General features: G+C 43.5%; 1 protein-coding gene across 1 annotated transcript in view; it reads right to left on the reverse strand.

Annotated features, from left to right (window-relative positions):
• SYN2 (synapsin II) overlaps positions 1-19,909 on the reverse strand; it is a 153,639-nt gene that overhangs the window by 21,080 nt on the left and 112,650 nt on the right. The window contains exons 6-10 of the mRNA XM_069027771.1: positions 19,664-19,726; positions 17,192-17,334; positions 11,835-11,909; positions 8,151-8,253; positions 1,495-1,644 (exon numbers count right to left, since the gene is read on the reverse strand). Of these exons, the coding sequence (XP_068883872.1) occupies positions 1,495-1,644; positions 8,151-8,253; positions 11,835-11,909; positions 17,192-17,334; positions 19,664-19,726 (534 nt within the window). The remainder of the gene's footprint in view (positions 1-1,494; positions 1,645-8,150; positions 8,254-11,834; positions 11,910-17,191; positions 17,335-19,663; positions 19,727-19,909) is intronic.

Below are 19,909 nucleotides of genomic sequence, written 5' to 3' on the forward strand. Positions count from 1 at the left end.
GCAACTCCAAATTTGCCTCTTTGCTTCATTTTAATAATCTGCTGGATAATCTGCTGCTCCGAAAAGGAACTATTTTGGCACCAGGTGATTTATTTTTTCCCCCTTCTTGTCTTTCTCTCTCAGTGAGTGCCCTTTACAATGGACTTGAGCCATGTTGGATGGAAACTTCTCCATTGTATGTGGTTCTGTGGCTGAAACAATTTTGTGCTTAGTTTCAAGTGGCTACAACATAAATAGAAGCCACACCATTTTTTTTTTTTCATGTGGGACAGGGTATTTTTATATCTTAAGGCACGATGAGATATTTGAAGAACAAATTAGTCATTCTGCCTCAAGAACTGGTCTGTCTGAGGTGTGCCACAAAATTGTTCTCAAATTGTTTACCTGGTGTGGAGCCTGCTGGGAGCAAAAATAGATCCTTGATTTAGGCTTGGTAATTCCTGTCTTACAGTTTGGCTGATTCTGGGGTTCAGCTGATCCCTGTGGAGGGCAGAGGTCCAGGGCAGCACCAGAGCCCTGGACAGGTCATGGGCAGGGTGGATTTGATGGTGTGTTACCCACAGCTTCTCTGCACAACCTGTTCTCACTCCTTACCACCCTCATTGTAAAGAACTGGTGTCTAATCTAAATCTTTTTCAGTTTAAAACCATCCCCCTGCCACTCAGTCTTGGTAAAAAAAGGGTTTATAAGCATCTTTTAGGTACAGAGCCACAGGTCACGACTCGTTACTGGTTTCTATTTAAACACTGACTGTAACTGGGCACAGATACCCACCCAATTCCTTATCCATCAAATTCCACCCAGCAAATCCACACCTCTCCAAACTTTGCTGTTCTCTGAGCCCTTTACAAAAATGCCACACTCCCTGAAGTTATTAAAAGGATCAGTAAAATAAACCCCACACTTTGTAAGCAGGGAAATGGAGACACAGAGGTGATTCCTGAAATCCAGCTGGTGGCAAGGCCAGGGGCAGAACTCTGCATCCCCACACTTTAACTGTCAGGCCAAGCAAGATAAAATAAGTGAAATACATCTATTTGTGACCTTTGACCCATGTTTTCTACTATGCTGAACATATTTCAGGAGTTTCCTAGATTTCTAAGGTATTTTTGTGAATTGCAGCACATTAAAGAACATTATCATGTGATTAATTTCTCACAAGAACAAGAATTATTATCAGTATTCTTTCTGACATCCTCAGGGTAAGGGTTTTCCACGACAGAGCTTCTTAGTATTTCCCTGATATTTTATATATGGGATTGAAAGGAAACAGTACAAAGCCCACAGGGATCATTTCCTGGCAGAAACACAGCAACACTTGCACTTCTTGATTCTATCTGGAGACAATCTGACTGAAATATAACAAACTGATAAAAATGTGTTGGTAGGTTCTCAGATCCTTGAGGTTCCACAGGCGTCCAAATTCTCAGAGGAAAACGTTGAGCTGAAAATGACAGACCAGGATGCTCTATTTGAAAAGCACAAGTCTCCTACCTGAGGCTGCTGAGTGGCAGTGGGTCTCTGAGGAGATGGAATAGGAGTTTTGGACAACATTTGGTTCATTTTGCTTACGACTAACTCGGTGATGTGCTGCCTGTCTTCGGTCTGGTGCTCCCCGATCAGGGGCATGGCACAGTCCATCACCTGCAAGTGCAACAGGACATCAGTGCTGGGAAGGAAATTCCTCCTCCTCTGTGCAGAAGGATTTACAGGATTGCTTTTAGCAGAAGCACACGAGAGCTGTAGGAATTGTATGTGTTCCACCAGAAAATGAACAAGAGAACAGCAACTTGGCAATGCCCTCCCCTCCCAATCTCCCACAAAATACAGGTTCAGTTCCCAGCTGGGCACACACTTTGGGAACAGGAATGGGAAGCACAGGGCTGATAAGAAAAATGAGATTTCTCAGGCTATCCAGTGGTCTGAAGCAACTCCTGTCCTGTTCTCCTGTCTCAGCTGAAGGTTTCTCCCCTGCCTGCTTTGGTGGCTCACACCATGTTCATGAGCTGAATTCCAGCCTGGAAATGCAAAGTAAAACTTCAGCTTCCTAGTAATTTGTGGAATTTTGCTAGGGAAATCTGGGGCCCTATTGATTCACTAAAAACTTTAAACAACACCTTATTATTATTGATAATCTTTTTAAAAAAGTAAAATAGCTGCAAAGAATAAGTAAGAATTTCTACAAAGAAAGCAGGATGGCAGAGAGGCAGCTAGAAATGGGCACATTCCCATTCTAAATGTGACAGGTGAATAGTGCTCAGTGGTTACTTATTGTAGCTATTGTGATGAATAAAACTCATCCTGAATTCTGCCCCTTCAGTGGGTCCCAAGCACTTGTTACTTCTCCAGAATATTTGTTATTTCTCCAGAATATTTGTTATTTCTCCAGAATATCTGCTGTTTCTCCAGCATATCCACTTCTGCCACATCTGTGTTTGTTTCAGGGGAAGTAAAACATAACATAATAACACCAATAATAGGATTTAATTTGAGAGACTGCAATCCTTTTTCCATGTGCATCAGGGCACGTCCATGTCACCTGCACTGCTGCACTCTGGTGTCTCTCACAGGTCTGGGTGGAAGAATTTTGTTGTCTGAGGGGTGCACAGGGATCAGTCTGAAGAGCACGAATGCACCCAGATTGTACAGATCCCTCCTGAAGAGGAAGGGATTTAGTGGGAGCAAAACTCAATCCCCCAACCTCCACAAAACATCCCCTTTATTAACAAAGAACACAGTTTTCCCTTCCTTCTTTTAGATATTCAAGGGTTTCTAGGAATTAGACACAGAAGTTGGGTGTTTAAAGAGACATTTGGATTTAAAAGAACATTACACCTTGCAGTAGTTGGGAAGGAGCTGCCTTATAAACGATATGACCCAACCTTGAGCTTTCCAAACTATGGTGAGTGCTACAGAAATTCTTCCTGAGTGACAAAGGCTACTTTGTTCCCATAATGGGATTAGTTTGAAGTCCCAAATAATTTCCATTTTTCTTCTGTTTGTTCATTTACAAGATTCACTGGCATTGTGTGTTGGCAACCAAAATGCTGGCAAGGCTTGTGCTGGGATTTTCAGATCTAGGAGGTCCCCTCTGAGCTTCCTCACAGCCAAAAGGCTTTAAAATAACCCCAGAGTAAACAATGCAATAATAATTGGACTCCAGAACAAATGTTTCCTCTGAATGAATGTTTTTCCACTCTAGGGCCACATCAACAGCAGTGAAGAAATGTTTAATAAGTACACTGAAAGGTTCTTTAAAGTTTACCATACATTTTAACATCCTTTTAAATGGAACGTCCCAGTGTTTTCAATTGAGAGAAAAGTACTGAACCAATAGGAGTCGATGTTTCTGAAGGGGGAGATGAAGCCTTGCAGCCTGAGAGGCTCTTGAATGTTAATTTCTGCTCGATTACTGCTATTTTAAAAAATTGTATGAACACTTTAATGATCCACTCCCTTGTATCCTGAGCTGTTTCTTCCAAGAGGAATTTGCATCGTGCCTGGAGGGAACCGAAGTGCCAGGGCTGTGAAGTGTTAATAATGACTGAAAATAGAATGTATTGGTGTGAAGGGCATTGGATTTTTGGTTGCCCACTGCAAACCATCTGATTTTCAGAGCAAGAGTGATGTCTGGGCTCTAAAAATCTCTTTTAATGAGAGCTACTTTAAAAAATATGCACTATAGGGTGTAGATGAAGCCCCCTCTTAGCCAACATCAGTTGAAAGTTTCACAAGCATGCAAAGAAAACCTCCCTTTGTTTACCATCCACCTACATTAAAACAATTACTTGGAATGACTGTGAAATAAATTGCCTCCAATAAGGTCCTGCCAAAGGATTAGGCAGGATTAAGGTCTGGAGGATTGGGTTTGGACTGAATTTCTGCTTTTAAGTACTTCTACAACTGCAAGTTCACACATCAGCTTCCTTTGGGAGGTACTGCCATGGTGTTTAGCAGAACTTGTGGGAAAAGTGAGAACAGGGAGCCTTGAGGTGTCAGATCTTCATGTCCACTCCAGCAGAGAAGTTCTTACACTCCTTGAATGAAGAATTTTCAGGCACAGTCACATATTGAGGCAGATTCCAACAGATTTGGCATTAAAACCCAGAGCCATTTCCCCTTATCAATCTCTTATTACTTGGACAGGTTTTGACCTTGTTAAAATCCTTTGGTTTGTTGCCAAAGTGGCACAAATATTGTTGGCCAAAGATGTGGCAACAGAGCACCTCTGTCACTGCCTGGCAAAGCAGCTGAGATCAAGGTGGGTGCTTTACTTGGTGGCTTTGGTGTATTTTCTCTTCTTTTCAGAGAATGCAGTCTATTTCCATTCCTAGCACAAGAGTTAATGACAACTAACAGAAATCAGTGCATTTCATATAAATGTATCTTAAGAATATTTTGGGCAACACCAACAGCTTTTAAATCCTGTGAGTGACTACAGGAATGTCAGGCTGGCATTTCCCCCCCTTTGGAAGACTTGACAAAGTTTAAACATACACAAAGCTCCCTGTTTATAAATAGTCTATTTACAGGCTGTGCTAGATTTAAAATCCCATTTAAACCCAGCCAGTTTTTAGTGCAGCGTGTAGTTCAGCTATTTAAAATATTGGAGTTTCCCACTAAGAGGATTTCACAGAAAAAAAAGGACATCTGTAATTTATAAAATCAAGTACGTTACTTTTGCAGATGCCAGTAAAAACATGGGGCCCTGTGAATTACAGTCACTTAATTCATATCACTGTGAACTCACTTTTATATATCAATGTAGTTTCATTTCAGCAGCCAATTCTTTGGGATGAAGTTCTCTTATCACCCAGGGACTGACTGTATATATTTGTGGAAAAGGTAAACAGCTGAAATTTGGGCTGCAAGTCTGAGACTGGCAAGAAGAAGAAGAGAAATTCTGTTTAACTCTGATGATTGGGAAGGGAAATGGGATGGGATTTATAAAGGAGCCAGAGCAATTATAAGATATCAGTAATTGCAAAGGGGTCATCGTGTTTGAGGGAGAAATTCCCACTGCCCACACCCAGCTCTGCTGCATCCTGAGTTCAGCCCCAAGGACTGGGATGAACTGGGCAGAGCTTGGGAAGACCCAGCCCAAATGGTGCTGGGAAAGGCAGAGCTGGGGAGGGTAAAGGAAGGGCAGAGGTGAAGAGCTGTGGATACAGTGGGAGAAGGAGGTGCTTCCCAGGATGCTGAAATACAAGAGGAACATGAGGGGGCAGCCAGAGGGCCGTCAGTCAGCAGTGCCCAGGGAGGCTGACAGGATATATGGATCTCCTGAGGGAAAAGACCCAGGAATTCCAGGAGAAGGTAGGATAACTGCTAAGTACAGAGGAAGGGGGAATTAAATCAGGGTGATTTTGAAGGTCCATCCTTGGGAGGGTGAGAACTGGGCAAAACCATTCCCTTTGGTCTGTGAATAGAGCGAGGTTCCAGACCATATATTGTGAGAGACTTCTGAGTTTATCAGCTATTACAGCTGGATTTTGTTCCCTCCCTGACCTGAGCAGAGGATATTCTGTCCTGGGTGGGAAGGCAGGAGAAGTAGCTGAGCTTCTGAGCACCTGGCAGCAAGAATTTGAGGCCAAGAGCAGAACTTCACATACAATTGTGCACAAACACTGTTTCTTCCTTTTGTGCATTGGTTTTCAGTGGCTGAAAGTTTTCTTCATGAAATCCAGTTTGCATCTTTCTAAGTCAAAAAAACCCCCACTTGGGAGCTAATTTTAATTTAGCTGAGGGCAAAATGGACCAATGGGAATAAGACACCTGCAGCAGCCCATTCAATCTGGAGCAAAAATTTAGGAGACTTCTGGGAGGCCACCCTAAAGTATTCTCTTATATTTCTTCTCTCTCACTGCTCTCATCACCACGCTCTGAGCTTTTGTTTAGTTTCCCAGAGCTTTGGTTTTCCAAGAATGAAACAGGAAAGATACTATCCACTGGGGTCAGAAATATAAACAATGCTCTGTTCCTCCTAGTATTGAAACCTCAGAAGTGTTAATTGAAAAAGGGAAAAAGCCCTTCTATTTAAGAAGTTGAAAGTTTAACCTTAATTTGATGTCTTATTAGGAAGAAGAGGGGAGGCAGTTAAATAGCTGCATGTTGCAGTGATGTGTTAATAAAAATCCTGTTTCTACAGCTTGTCTGATGCTTGGCAGCTGAGAATTCCCATTGAGGGGGGAAGAACAGACTCTAAATGAAGAGATAAGGCTGTTACACAGAGTCGTAACCTGGCCCTCTTCCTGATCAACCTGCCAGCCCCTCTGCTTGGCTGGGTGATCCTTTAATTAGTCCATTCCTCCTTAGGAGGAGTTTGGAGACAGTTCCTTGGAGGAGGGCAGTGGCAGGCAGGAAGAAGCACTGTGTTCCTCTGGACAAGGAAGTTTTTTTCAAGGAAGCACTTTTAGAAACCCTGTTTGTTAAAAGGCAAAGTTACCTCTTACATCCCCCACCTAAAAAACTGCAAAGAGCCCAAAGCTTCCAGGAAAAACACAAGTTTTGTGCTTGAATAATGATATCACTTCAATATTTTGTCCTTCCTGTCTTCAGCAAAACTGGTCTGGATATCTGAAGGGTACTTCAGCAGAATCCCCCCCTAATTCCCATTCCCTCCGAGGGTGGGTGGGTGACACACACCTGTGTCCTCCTGCTGGAGGTGACACTGGCAGAATGTGCCAAGTGAAAATGGGGAAGAACAAATCTGCAAACATGGTTTCATCCATTCAGGAGCCTGTGTGTTGCTGGGCAGGTGATCTCTGCAGGATTAAGGTGTCAGTGGTACCAAACCACTCCGTTTTTCCGTAGGTGTGGCATCCCCATGGACACACGAGGGCACAGCTCCCGGGATGGAAGTGCAGCCCAGGGTTTATGGACTGACTGCTCAGCCCTGCTCAGCCCCCTCGAGTGCAGCACGCACGTGCCAGCTTCAGTGGCGTTTGTTTTCCCACGCTGAAAGGACACAAAAGGAGGAAATTCTCCCAAACTTGGTGCAGACAGTCCTGCAGCCCTCACTGGAGCCCAGAATTCTGTGAAAATCGCAGTGTAATAGCTGTTGATGTGAGCTGCCTCTTTAGCACCAGATGATCGTAAGTTTTACAGATGTTCTGCTGGATGAGAACTTTGCAAACAGCCCCACATTTCAAAGTCTTTTACAGATTCTGAATATCCTTGCTGACGAGCATTCCCATCTCCCAAACAATTCAGCTGATTCCGTACAACAGCAGGAATTATCACGCTTCCATCCACTCTTTTTTCTTTTCTTTAATTGCAACATCTATTCTGCACCCTGATTAAAATGCTCTGTAAACCCAGCTCCTGATGGATCCTGCAGTTCTTGGAATTCTGGGGTTTAGAAAGTGTGACTGCCTGTGGCATGGAAAATCAGGGGGGTTGTTCAGAAGCAGGAAGTGAGGCAGCCTCTTGGTCCAGCACAGAATTTGCAGGGGCTACTTCGTTTTTAAAAAGCTTTCACCTTTTGCTTTTTGGAGTGGGGGCATTCTGGAGATCCTTGCCCACCTCCTGAATAAAATCCTAGGAACATGGAAGATGCTGAAGGAATTGTGTGATAAGAAAGTGATGATTTGTTTTATGGTTACACAAAGTGATATTTCTCCATAACCAACTCAAAGTGAAAAAAAGCTTCAACTTTTCAAAATTACCTACAGCAGAAACTTCTGATTCATGAGGATTCAGATCTTCAGGGCAATATTTAGGCTAGAAAAAACAGCAAAGTTGTTTCCACTTCATTCTTAATCTCCCTTTCCATGGCAAGGTATAATTTTGTTGGGGTTCCCTTGGGATAGTGCTATCTATAAACCTTCCAGGAAAAGCTGGTAAGCCTGCTCAGGAAAGAAATCATAAGGGCTGGGAAAATGTGCCATCCACATTTGGTTTTGTTTTGCAGTTTGTGTACATTTCCTCAAACACCAAAAGACATTTCCATCTATAGGGTTACGTTTTCCAGCAAGTGTTGCCACTAATTTGGACCTGTGGCTTTGTGTCATGATTTAAACTGTGCTCAAAAATACACAACCTTGACTGAAACACAAATAAGCCAATGCCCAGCGATCAGAAGGGTTCTTTCCTTGGGTGTTTGTAACATGTAAAAGCATATATTGAAAAAACAAAGTGGGGTTGCTTACCTCAAAAATATAATCTTTTCCATCCTTCCCATGCACAGCTTTAACAGCACAGATGTCCAAACCACCAAATATTTCAGAACAGGTGTCAACCCAAAGCTTGTACCTGTTTCGTAAAAATAATTTACTCTGTGAGTATCTCATCAGGCTCTTGATTTTCTAGAGGCTCACCTAATAATTTGTTGAACATAACATTCATCCTAAATTGAGAATTTTCACTATATTGGATGGGTTTGGTTCCTGTATCAGCAAAATGAGTGAGAAGCTCCATCCTAAATCGTGGCCCCAGCTGTTTTCTAAAGGAGCCAGGCTGGTTTTATTCCCACAGCACTGAGCAAAAGGAGAAATCCAGCCAGGACAATCCCTCAGGGGGTGCAGGATAACCTAAGATATGACATTATGGGTGTTATGGAGCATGCAGACAAGGATTATGTTCCTCATGTCGGGTTATAGACAACTACAGCAAATCTCAACTGGATTTTAAAGAATTCCAAGGAATTCTACAGCTCCTGAAAAGGTTATTTCACACAGTGCTGAGCATAAAAACTCTTCAGCTTATTCTGTAATGTCATGGTAAGAGACACAGACTGAGGAGGGACACTTGACCCATTCCACAAGCAGCAATATGATTTATTTCCCTTTCTTTTTCTAGAAGACAGAAACTGTCCAACAAGAGGATGAGGTGGGATTTACTGGACGAAGAGTGAGGCAATTCCTGTGACCAAGGGCAGAGCTGCAGGGACACCAGCACAGAGCTCTGAGAGCCCAAAGGCAAGGACAGAATCCCTTTGGGAATGTTCAGTGACTCCCAGCAGAGCTGGGCTGGACACCAGGCAGGGAGGAAATGATCCAGGGATGATGCAGAGTGATGTCACCAGCTGAAGGACATGATTTGCTAAAAATCCCCATTTTTAAAGCATTCATTTATCATGAATTCTCCCTCTTTCCTTGGCTCATGCATGAGTCCAAAGTTGAGCTATTTCCTCTTCCAGCCCCTCTCCTGCTGCAGCCCTAGAGCCCTGATGATGGATTTGCCACCTCATAGTCTTTTCCACTGAAAAAACCCCTGCTGTAATAAACAAAGCATTTGATTTCATCGTAGGATCAAAGGAAATTCATTGCTGGGCTGAGAGTCTGACTCATGTATAAATATCTCCAGGAAGAGCATCCTTTCCAAGCAAACTTATTAAGTCACATTCTTTATATTTTCTTATATCAAATCTGTTCCAGTGGAAAAGTTTTTCTTTTAAGCAGAATACAAAGAAATTGATACAACTGTTTGAAAAGACCCTGATGGTAATATCTTAGCAATGAAATTAATTTCTTTTTTCCTGTGAGAAACATGGTTTTTGTCCAATACAAGAGGGTTTTTTGGATGCCTGACAATTTCAACATCTGTAGATGCACTGACTGACTGGACTTTTTGCATGCACTTGCTTATAAATAACTTTTTTTTTTTCTGTAAAATATTGTGTATCTTAGAGAGTCACGAGGACAACAAAACTTGTCTTGAACAGAAAATATCTGGACTCGAAATGAAAACAAAAATGAGGAAATTTTCTTTAAAATACTGCAACATCAATCAGATTTATGAAAGTATATTTAATGGTCTATCTTCTGCCAACAAACACAGAGCTGGAAAAATACATTTGGAAAGAGGGGGCTTGGATGGAGCAGCCTGGAGTGTTTTAAACCCAAGGCTTGCACAGTAGGTTTGACAAAAGGTCACGGTTCCTCTTTTCCCAGAGCCAGTGTGAGCAGCAGCCTTGGGGCTGGCAGGCAATAAAGGATAAAGGATTGCTCCCAGGGGGCTGGCAGGGAATATCAGGTGTGCCAGGTGAGGTGGGCACTGCTGGCACAGCTCTCTGTTCTTCTGGGCAGCAGGAGCTCTGGAACAGGGGGTAAATGAGAGAGCGTGACCCTGAACTGTGCTGCTCCTCTGCTTCTCACTGTCCCTTCCTGCCACACTCTTCTTTCTTCTCTAAATTTCTGCGCTGGGATTTGTATTCAGCCAACAATGTCCATCAGGCAGTGCTTTCAAGGCACTTCCTCCTCATTCATGGCCTGTATTAAAACCAAAATGCAGCAGATCTGATTGTTTCTGCTGTGTGGTGAAACTGCTCCAGCTCTTCAGAAAAGTCTCTTTTCCCCTTGTGTGCCCTGCTCTGCTGTGAGCACTCCGTGGGCAATCCCACTAAAGCAGGGCTGTGTCACACACGCCCCTTTCTCTGAGGGGAAAACCTCCACCTTTTCCATGCTTTTGGCCTCATCAGCATAAAGGAAGTTTTGTTTTGTTGGCCAGTGTTTTAATGGGAAAATCCCTATTCTGCTCTAATTAACTTACACTGAAAAGCAGCAGCAGGAGCAAAGCTCAGGGAGCATTTCCAGCAGGAGCAGGGCGAGGGGAGCATTTCCCACTGCTGCTGGCACTGCTTTCCTCAGGGCAGAACTGGAGCTCCTGTGTTTCCACACAGCCCGGGGACTGTAATTACACACCCCAGAGCTCACTCCTGCCTCTCCCTCCCAGGGAAGACATAACCTCACTTGCTAGAGGGAGGTGGGAGGGAATGAGAAAGAGAAAATAATGTGGCTCCAGTCCATCCCCAGAGGGGAGATCAGTGAGGACACAGTCTAGACAGGGGTTGGACAGCAGGGAGCTGGAATTCCCGTCTTTCTTGTTTTCACCTTTCCAGGGCAGGCAATGGTTCAGTTCCTGTGTCTCCCTCAGCTCGTAAGAGCGACCAAGTTGTAGGTTCCAGACTTTAAAAAAAAAAACCCCAAACCAACACCCCCCCAAAACATGACTACTGTTGAACTTTAAAACACCTTTTAAATTACACTTTCACTGCACAGACTTTATTTCAGCTTCCACTGGTGGCAGCCTTTGGAGAAGCTGAACAACAGAAAATTCATAGCCATCCAAAAGCCTCTCAGATTTTGTTTTGCAGGGAAAAGAGGTTCATGTGTTGTGGAGCAAATGAGGAGTATTGAGAAAAGAGTTCTGAGCTTCAAAGTGGTGCTGCATGAATGTTTTCAACTGGACTGCAAGAATTATCCAGGATAAGAATGGGAAAGAAAAGGAAAAGCACAGTAAACCAAAGTACAGAGCTGGAATGATGGCACAAGGGAAATAGAGCTTCAGTGTATCCCAGCAACAGGGGAAAAAGCCTCACAGTGCAGTTCAGTGGAAATTTATAAAATGAAAAGTAAGGAATTTGGGATTGAAAGTAGAAAAGAGAAATGGGATTTAAAAAGGCAAAGTGAAGGCTGCATTGCTCAGCTAGGCTACAGGATGTAGAAGGAGAAAAGTTTAAAACTGCATTGGGTAAGACTGGTGGGTAAGAGAGGGCAAATGAACCAGGAGAAATGACTGACAGGTTGAATCTGTGAAATTTAATTTTCTGAAGGGAATTCCAGCAGTTTTTTAGGTGCAGGTGTGGATGTAGGAGCCCAAGGGCTCATGTAACACCCAGGGCTCCTGAGTGTGGGTAATTAACTCTGGGACAAGCCACATGAACTCCTGGCTCTGCTCCTCCACCTAATCGAGAGATTCTTTTTTCCCCAAATGAACACAAGACATGCACTTACTGTGAATTGTGTACCAACAATGGGATTCCTTAAAAATTCATTTAAAATAAAACACCATTAATTTTGTTTTAATTACCTTTTACATGAGACTCGACTTACTTATCTGACATAGCAATTTGTTCCAGCATGGCAGAGCCCGTGTTTGTCTTCCAGTTCCCGGATATGGAAGTTCTCCTGAAAGGGGGAAAACATTACAAAGACAGCCAGTGGTTTCATATGCTCACTATCAAATGACTCTGCTTTCCACATGAGTGCAGCAGCAGCACTGACCCCTTTTTCCTAGCTGGCAGCTTGTCACAGAACATCTGAACCGTGAGGGGTTGTAAGAGCATTGTCAGCAATACTTCACTGGAGGTGCAAAGACTGACAGGGCTGCAAAATTTCTGTTCCCCATTTATTTATTTAAGATTTTTTTTTAAAAACCCAGCCTGCTCTGATGAAGGGGCAGTGTTAGAAATGAGCTGGTGCCAGCTGCAAAGGCACTGGATTATCTGTAACACACACTGGTACTGCAAAGGTAAATGTCAAGAGGCTTCAGCTTCTCCTGTCAAACCCACCCCCACTGCAGGGTCATGTCCCAACACTTGAAAAGAAACATATTTATGTTTCTAACACCTCTGAAGTGATTACAGGTGTGTTTTGGAGCTGGATTTTGGGTTCTCCTCCAGTTTTCAGTTTTTGCTGTTTACTGATATAATCTAAACACTGTGTCAGTTCACCTTCTGTTTAATCTCTAAGAAAGAAAATATCCATGTAAAGTGTTTTTTTTTTCTCTTCAGACCTTAGGGCTGCTACCAGGGCTGAGAAGATTACTGCTTTGTGAAAGCTAAATGCTGTACTGGGAATAGGCTATGGATACAAGTTATGAAGTGTTTCCAGTTGGTAAAATCATGGGAACATCTGCAATGTATTAAAAGTACATTAGGCAGCAGCAAGAGCTTTCTCTCCATTTTTCCATTAAGTTAATTACAAGGGTCAGTAGCAATTGTGGGGGAATGTTGACTTTTCTCTGGGAGCCTCATAATGTTTGGTGGGTTTTAATGCAGAAAATTCTTCTGTGATGCCATGTCCTTTGTGTGTGTGGAAGAAAGAAGAGAAGAGAAGAGAAGAGAAGAGAAGAGAAGAGAAGAGAAGAGAAGAGAAGAGAAGAGAAGAGAAGAGAAGAGAAGAGAAGAGAAGAGAAGAGAAGAGAAGAGAAGAGAAGAGAAGAGAAGAGAAGAGAAGAGAAGAGAAGAGAAGAGAAGAGAAGAGAAGAGAAGAGAAGAGAAGAGAAGAGAAGAGAAGAGAAGAGAAGAGGAGGAGAGAGAAGAGAGAAGAGAGAAGGTGCTTGTTGAGTGCTGTGTGAGGGAACCTTGCCCAGCAATAAGGTTATGTTGTAATTTCTGCTCCATTTTTTAAGGTGATGTTTTATATACATGTGACTGCTCAAAAATTACTGATTTTAGGTTCAATACTACTCTACACACACATTCTGCATCAGAGAGAAAATCTCACAAATCACAGTTCAATTCTCTTGCAGACTTCTCACGGGAATAAATTAGAAGGGACTCTTTTAGGTGTCTTTTAGGAAGGAAGATGTGACCAAATCAGGGCAAAAAGTTATCCTGAAGGCTTGTAGCAAGTATTTAGTTCAAGATGCTCAGCTGCGGGGATGTAATCCCAGCACCACTGACTCGAGAGGCAAAGATGGTTTGCTTTAAGCCCTGTTTTCCCTCCACAGTGGGAAAAGCTCCTGCAGAAGTCTCCCAATGGATGCTTGGCTGGCTGTGAGGATGCTGCAGGGACCAGAGAAGGGCTGAGGAATGCTGTGGACACAGAACTGACTGGTGGAATCTCAGGAAACTGTGGGTTTGACACAGATGAACTCCAGAACAAGAGACCATGGTGAACTGCTCCAAAACTACCCAACCAGACACCCTAAGCCCTAGGGATGATTTCTGTAATTATATATATCAAATATGTAGGTTTCTCACCCTTCTTCACTTCTGATAATTGCCAAGAATCTTTCACATCATTATTCCCTCCTCTTTAGCCAAACACTGAATAGTAAATAAACCAACTCCTGCAGCTTTAAGTGCTTTACACTTAGGCTTAACATGTTTGCACTCGGTTTGGTCCTTGCAAGAAGGAAGAACTGTTTTAGAATTGCTGAACAATTCATAGTAACTTGAGCTTCCCCTTTTCCAACACCTTCCTGCTTTATTTAGTGGCATTTACAGTACCCAATCCAAATTGCTGGGACAGGGACTTGTCATCAGAAAAATATGTGGAAATGTCTGCCTGCTATTCTTGGGTAGGCAGCCTGCTCTGTGGTTTGATCCTCCAACACTATTCCCGTGCTGGATGTGCTTTACTTTTGGTTTATTGACCTTTTGATCAAAGCACTTTAACCCCTGGACTCGCAGTGCTGCCTTTGGAGGGGAGATTTGCGTACAGGGCTTTTGTATTTCTGTTTTTCAACATTGTATGTGACCCTTTTAAACTGTATTTCCTTGAAGTCAGCTGGATCCTGCCCGAGTGCCCAGGGCACTTAAGTGTGTGTCACACAGCCCCTGGAGGGGCTGTGGTATTTACAGGGATCCAATCCTCCTTTTTGGGCCATAATCTCTACTGACAGACGATAAGCACCCGTGTTTGGTGACTCATGGATCCACTTAAACCACAATTTCCCACAGAATTATAAAACTGAGGCTCTTAATAACTCTCTTTAAACTACAAAAACAAATGTTCAGCTGGTATTTTTTGTGGTGGCTCTCTAAGTGCTCTGTTCCTGTGTCACAGAGCAAAATGAGAACCAGCTGTAGAACAATATTCTCCTGACATCATGTATATGCATGTGCACGTGAAGAATTCTTCAGGCATTTGGTAAATCTTCTCCTTTCCACGATGCTTTGTAATAACGAATCCGTATTTCATTCTGGTGTGTGATTTAAGGGTATGAAGGAATCTAGAGAAAAAATGATCGCTGGGCTTTTACCATTTGGATGAACCCAGAGTTTCTGAGCAGAAACTTAAAAATAAATAAAAGGTAGGAGGAGCAGGCTGTCATTTTAACTTATTTTTGCTGTCCCTTAGGCCAACTGCTTCTTCTGCGAAGAAGAAACATTTATGTTTCAGAATGATAAATTTACCATGGCTGACTCTTCCAAAATTGTTCCTGATGCTGAACAGCATTTAAATTTCAAGTCAATGGGAAAAGAGTGGGGCTCTCTCCTACAAAATGTTGTGGTCCAATTTCTATCACAGGGGATGAGCCCAGTATTACATCTGGTAGCTGGCCATGTATTGTAGCCATCAAGAGCTGGGCCTTATTCCTAAAACTCTACCCTTGGGAGCTGTAAGAGTGGGAAAAATCAGCTCTGTTTATTAGAGAAGGGGAAAGATGGGCAGCACAACATGAGGAATCTGCCTGTCAAAGCACCAACAAGAGAGAAAAGAGAGAAAAAGAGAGAAAAGCCCCATCCAGCCCTGCAGAGGCAGCAGCAGGGGCATGAAAAGGTCTATGGTGGAGAAGGCTGGGACTGGGAGCAGGGGCAGAGCAAGGCTGGTGAGTGGCACTGAGGAAAATCCAAGGGCTGAGGCACAACCTGGGGCATGGGAACAGCTCTGGAATGAGGGGTAAGGATGAAGAGACAGGAAGGTTGAAGCAGTCTGGGAGAGCAGTGGGATTGGGCCAAGGCACAGCCCAGACAGGTGGAGAGAGGGGACACTGGGGTGGAGGGACACGGGGCTGTCAGAAAAACTGGGATGGGTGTCCTCAGAGAGGGAGGAAAGCCAGGGAAAGGCAAGTCTGGAGCTCCAGTGTAAGACAAACAAGCAGAGTTGGAATTAACTCTCGTGGAGAAGCTCGGGGATGAAAGCTGCATCATCTGTTTGAGATTCTAGAACCTGTAGGGAGAGGGGGGGACGGCCCAACACACCTGAATCCCACAGGGAGCTTAAAGCACAGTCCTGTGTCACTGAAAACACTGAATAGTAGAGGATTCCAGACACTTTGGAATCCTTGTGAGCTTTGTGGGTGCTCTGCTGTGGTCACTGTGTACAACTCAAATTTCCAACGCGCTGTTTTCACAACGTTTAGCGAATCCTGGGTTCAAAACGGAGCAGAAGAACTGAGTGTCCACGCTGCAGGGTGGATCTGACCCATGGGAACAGTGCTTGCACCCAGCTCTGTGCTTTCCTGAGGCCCCTCATGTGTAAGTGAGCAGTGGAGGGGTTTCTGAGCTGTTTTGGGAAGGCCAAACCTTGGATGTTCTTTGCCCCTTCAGTGCCAGGTCAGGACAGAGCAGCTGCTGTGAGAGCAATGTCTTGGTGAGAAGAGAATGTGGCCTTCCAATATCAACCTAAGGAGATAAATTTTTCCCCTTCTCCCACCCTGGACCAAAGTTTCTATTTTCTCATGGCTGTTCTAAATTATTTGATTCTTAACATCAACCCTGTCTTTTGAACTATAAAACATTTTATGGATTTGCTTTAATCCAGCTCCAACTTTAGGTTTTCTCAACATTTATGGTTTGCTTGGAGTTCTTCACTGATAAAGAACTTGAATGCACCTTCCAAACAACTTCCAAGGAATCTCTGATCCCTCCAGTCTTCAGGAGTTCCTTGAGAAATATCCCTGTGTGGGGATGTGGGTGTGCCTATGTAAATGTGTATTTTTATCCGTGTTCTATTTTCCTTGCCTCAGGATTGTAAGTGTGAGGGAACAAAGGCATGAGATGATCTAACTTGTCCTAAAATGAGAAATTAAAGGAGTGTTTGGCAGATTACACTGCCTGATAATTGAAACAGAGTAAAAATCTGCATAAGCACAGGTACCAGAGCTCAACTGCTACATCATAACCTGGTGTGCTGCTCCAGCTTAATGTTGTCTGTGAAGCTGAAACATCCTTCGAGCCTCTCCTTTAGTCATGGCCTTTAAACAAACACCTGGGTTCTGAAACTGGAAGAGGTTTTCATGCATCTCTGTGAAGGTCACTGCAAGATTGAATTGTTTCTTTAATGTGTTCTGTTGAAAGGAGAGGACTTGGTTCCATTAAAGTGTGACAATTCCGGTTTGTTTGTGTGAATGAATGCCTTCCAACTTATCCTCAGAGGGAAGAAGAAAAATCTGAAGAAAATTTGTTCTTAAATTGAAAAGATACAGAGAAATCTGAATTAATAAGTCCTCTGTGAAACAAAACCCTCTTCCAACTGCTCCTTTCTTTAAATGAGAATAATGAACACAAGTTAGCAGAAAAACCCTCTAGCAGGCTCACCTGGCATCTCATTCTCCTCCTCCCAGTCCCAATCAACGATACAAAGAATTTTGGTAAATCCAGAAAGTTTAAAATACTCTTTCCAGAGAGTGTGACAGGGGAGGCATCAGCTCAGAGACTCCTCCAACACTCTTTAATCTTACTGGTGCTTATCAACTTTGAAACAAAAGCAGGAAAGAACATAAGGATTTGGCTCACATGTATGCCTTGTAGTTACTGCCTATCTTTTGGATCCTGATGTCATATTTGGAGTCTATGAAGGGCTCAGTGGTGGCGTAGGTCTGAGTGAGCGCTACCACGCTGGCTATGTCCTGAAAATCGTAGTGGTTGTCTACCTTGATCTGGAGCCATCAAGCCACAAGAACACAGCACAGACAAAAGAAAAAAAGAGTAATTAGGAATAAAATGTGGAATCCGGTTGCAAATGGCATTCATGAGAAGCATGGTTTTGACAGCATCAAAAAAAAAAACTATCTGATATTTTATCTGATTTCTAGGTTCTATGACATTCCTGCTTTAAAATATCTGTTGTTATAGGCAAACTACTGCCTGCTTATCCAGAGAAAGCGATTTGCAGACAGTGGAATTTTATTTTGCTTTCCTTTTTTTTTAAAATTTCTTTGCTTTTTTCTGCAGTGATGCTGGTCAGTTATAGAGCTGCAGGCCTCAGAAATTTTTTTTAGGTGGGACATGCAGCCCCAACTGATGTAGAGTTCTTGGTGGGTCTATAAATTGCTCAGGTAACTGACTGGATGTGGAGCCCACCAGGAGCTCTCACACCATCCCAGCAGCTTCTCCCACAAGGGAAGGGCTGCAGGATCCCGATATCCCGGTGGGTGCACGCTCTCAGGGAGCACAGAGGGCTGGCTCCAGGCAGCAGAACCACTGGTTGCATTTTCCCCTCTTCTCTGAAGGAGTTGGGCTTTCTGGGAGGGGGATTTCCCAGGCGTGGAACACTCTGCACTAAACCATCAGCTTTTACATCTTGAAATAAGAGGGGGATGGAAAAGTGGGGAATGCTGATCTAGGGGAGAGGGAGAAGGAGGTTTTAGAGGGCAGGGGGAGGACAGAGACCTCACCTCTGGGCAGGGAAGGCATATCCCTGGGGGGACCTCGGAGCAGGTGAAGCAGGGGGTGAAAGGGGCTCAGGAGAGAAGCCTTGGGGCCAGTGGAAAATGGGAGGGGGAAGGTGGGACTCTGCCACACTGACCCAAAGGCATTTCAGAGTGGTGAGGAGGCAGGTGGGGATTATCCAATATTAGGAGAGTTTGCAGCTCTTTGCAAGCCCAGCATCTCGTTTGCTTTTCCTTCTTCTGGGACTGAAAAGGGAACCTGAGGGCCAGGCTGGGAGGTGGGACGTGGCACAATTAAGGGAATTTGGTGGAGATAAAAGCCTGAAGTCTAAGTATTTACTCCCAGCTCTCAGATGGAGAATGGTACAGAGTAATTCGCCATTTGAGAGCCACAAACCAGGCATGAGGCCTCGTTTCAACTTTATTTCCTGAAAACTGACTGGCCTGTGTGGGTCTGACTGGAACCTCTGGAAATGCTGCTGCCAGCAGTGCCCTCAGAGAGGGCTGGGGGTCCAGGGGAACCTTCCTTTGCTCTCTTGTTGCATTTAATCTTTGAGGGTTTTAAATATTTCATAGCTATAAGAAAAATCTAAATTCATTTCTAGACATTTGATACGAGGAACATTTCTGTGCATTATTTCCCCTTTTCTCTAAATGAGGGGTGAATATCCTAAGTACAGCATAAACATTCTAACACTTCACATATGCAATCCACAGAGAGTGCAGCTTAATTAGTGGTTCATTTTGCTCTCAATTAAAGTGGCTGCTGGACTTCCAATGATTTACTAAATATGAAACAAAGCAAAACAGTCATAGGCAAAAGATAACATACAGTACAACTTGCAATTAAATCAGTTTTCTATTTCTATTGCTGGTAGCAAAGATTATGTTCATGGAGGTTTGGAGATTCAGGATGATAAATGTAACTATTCTCTGATTAATTCTTTTAAAATCTAAACCACTTCTAGCACTGAAGTGTTTTCAGTGAGTGAAGTTACTCTGCAATGACCAGAAATTGTCACTGTTAGCAGTGAAGGTGGGATTTAAATGCTCTCCCATTGGCCCAGCACTGTGAGATAAGTGATACCAAAACATCTGTACTCACCACTGAAATGCAATTACTTAGGAGAAAGAAAGCAGCAGTTATACAGTGGTAAGAAACAATCACAGACAACACATCAAGATAGGAAATGAATCAAAGTTCAGTACCAAGCTGAATCCAATAAAGAACCGAGGCAAAACCTTCCCACACTCCCAGCTCCAAAAAGTTGGATTGTGCAACAGACCTTGACTCTTGAAGAGTTTCAGTGCAGACAGCAAATTAATAAACAAGGTTTTGCTTCAAGAAAGCATCTCAGCATATTTCAAAGGACAGCCCACAAAGGGCAACTCTTAAACTGCAAAGGCCTCGTCGTAAAAATACTTTGTCCTTGTTTTTATTTCCCTGAAGAGAGATGCTTTCTGAGCAGAGATTTGCAAGGGGGGGTCCGAGACAGAGTCTGGGCAGATAAAAGGTAAAATATCCAGGGAAGGAAGGAGCATGCACAGGTAAGGGACAGAGCCCAGGCTCCCAACATGCAACAAGCAGCATCTGCACCTTTCCCATGCCTGAGTGAGCATGTCCAATCTTCACAACAACAGGAAAGGTTGGCATTGTGAGCTGGGGGGAAACAAAACAGGCAGATCAGAGAAGAGAGCGACCACGAGCTCAATGATTAAACAACACCATTTAGGGAAATCATTTAAGCATGATCATAATGTGGCCAAAGCTGTTCTGGCCACGTGGTGCCTCAAACTGTTCATCCTGACTTGCTGGGTGTGTTTTCTGAGCACAATGTTATTC

This window comes from Aphelocoma coerulescens, chromosome 12, assembly GCF_041296385.1.
Source record: "Aphelocoma coerulescens isolate FSJ_1873_10779 chromosome 12, UR_Acoe_1.0, whole genome shotgun sequence".
In the NCBI taxonomy this organism is placed as follows: Eukaryota; Metazoa; Chordata; class Aves; order Passeriformes; family Corvidae; genus Aphelocoma; species Aphelocoma coerulescens.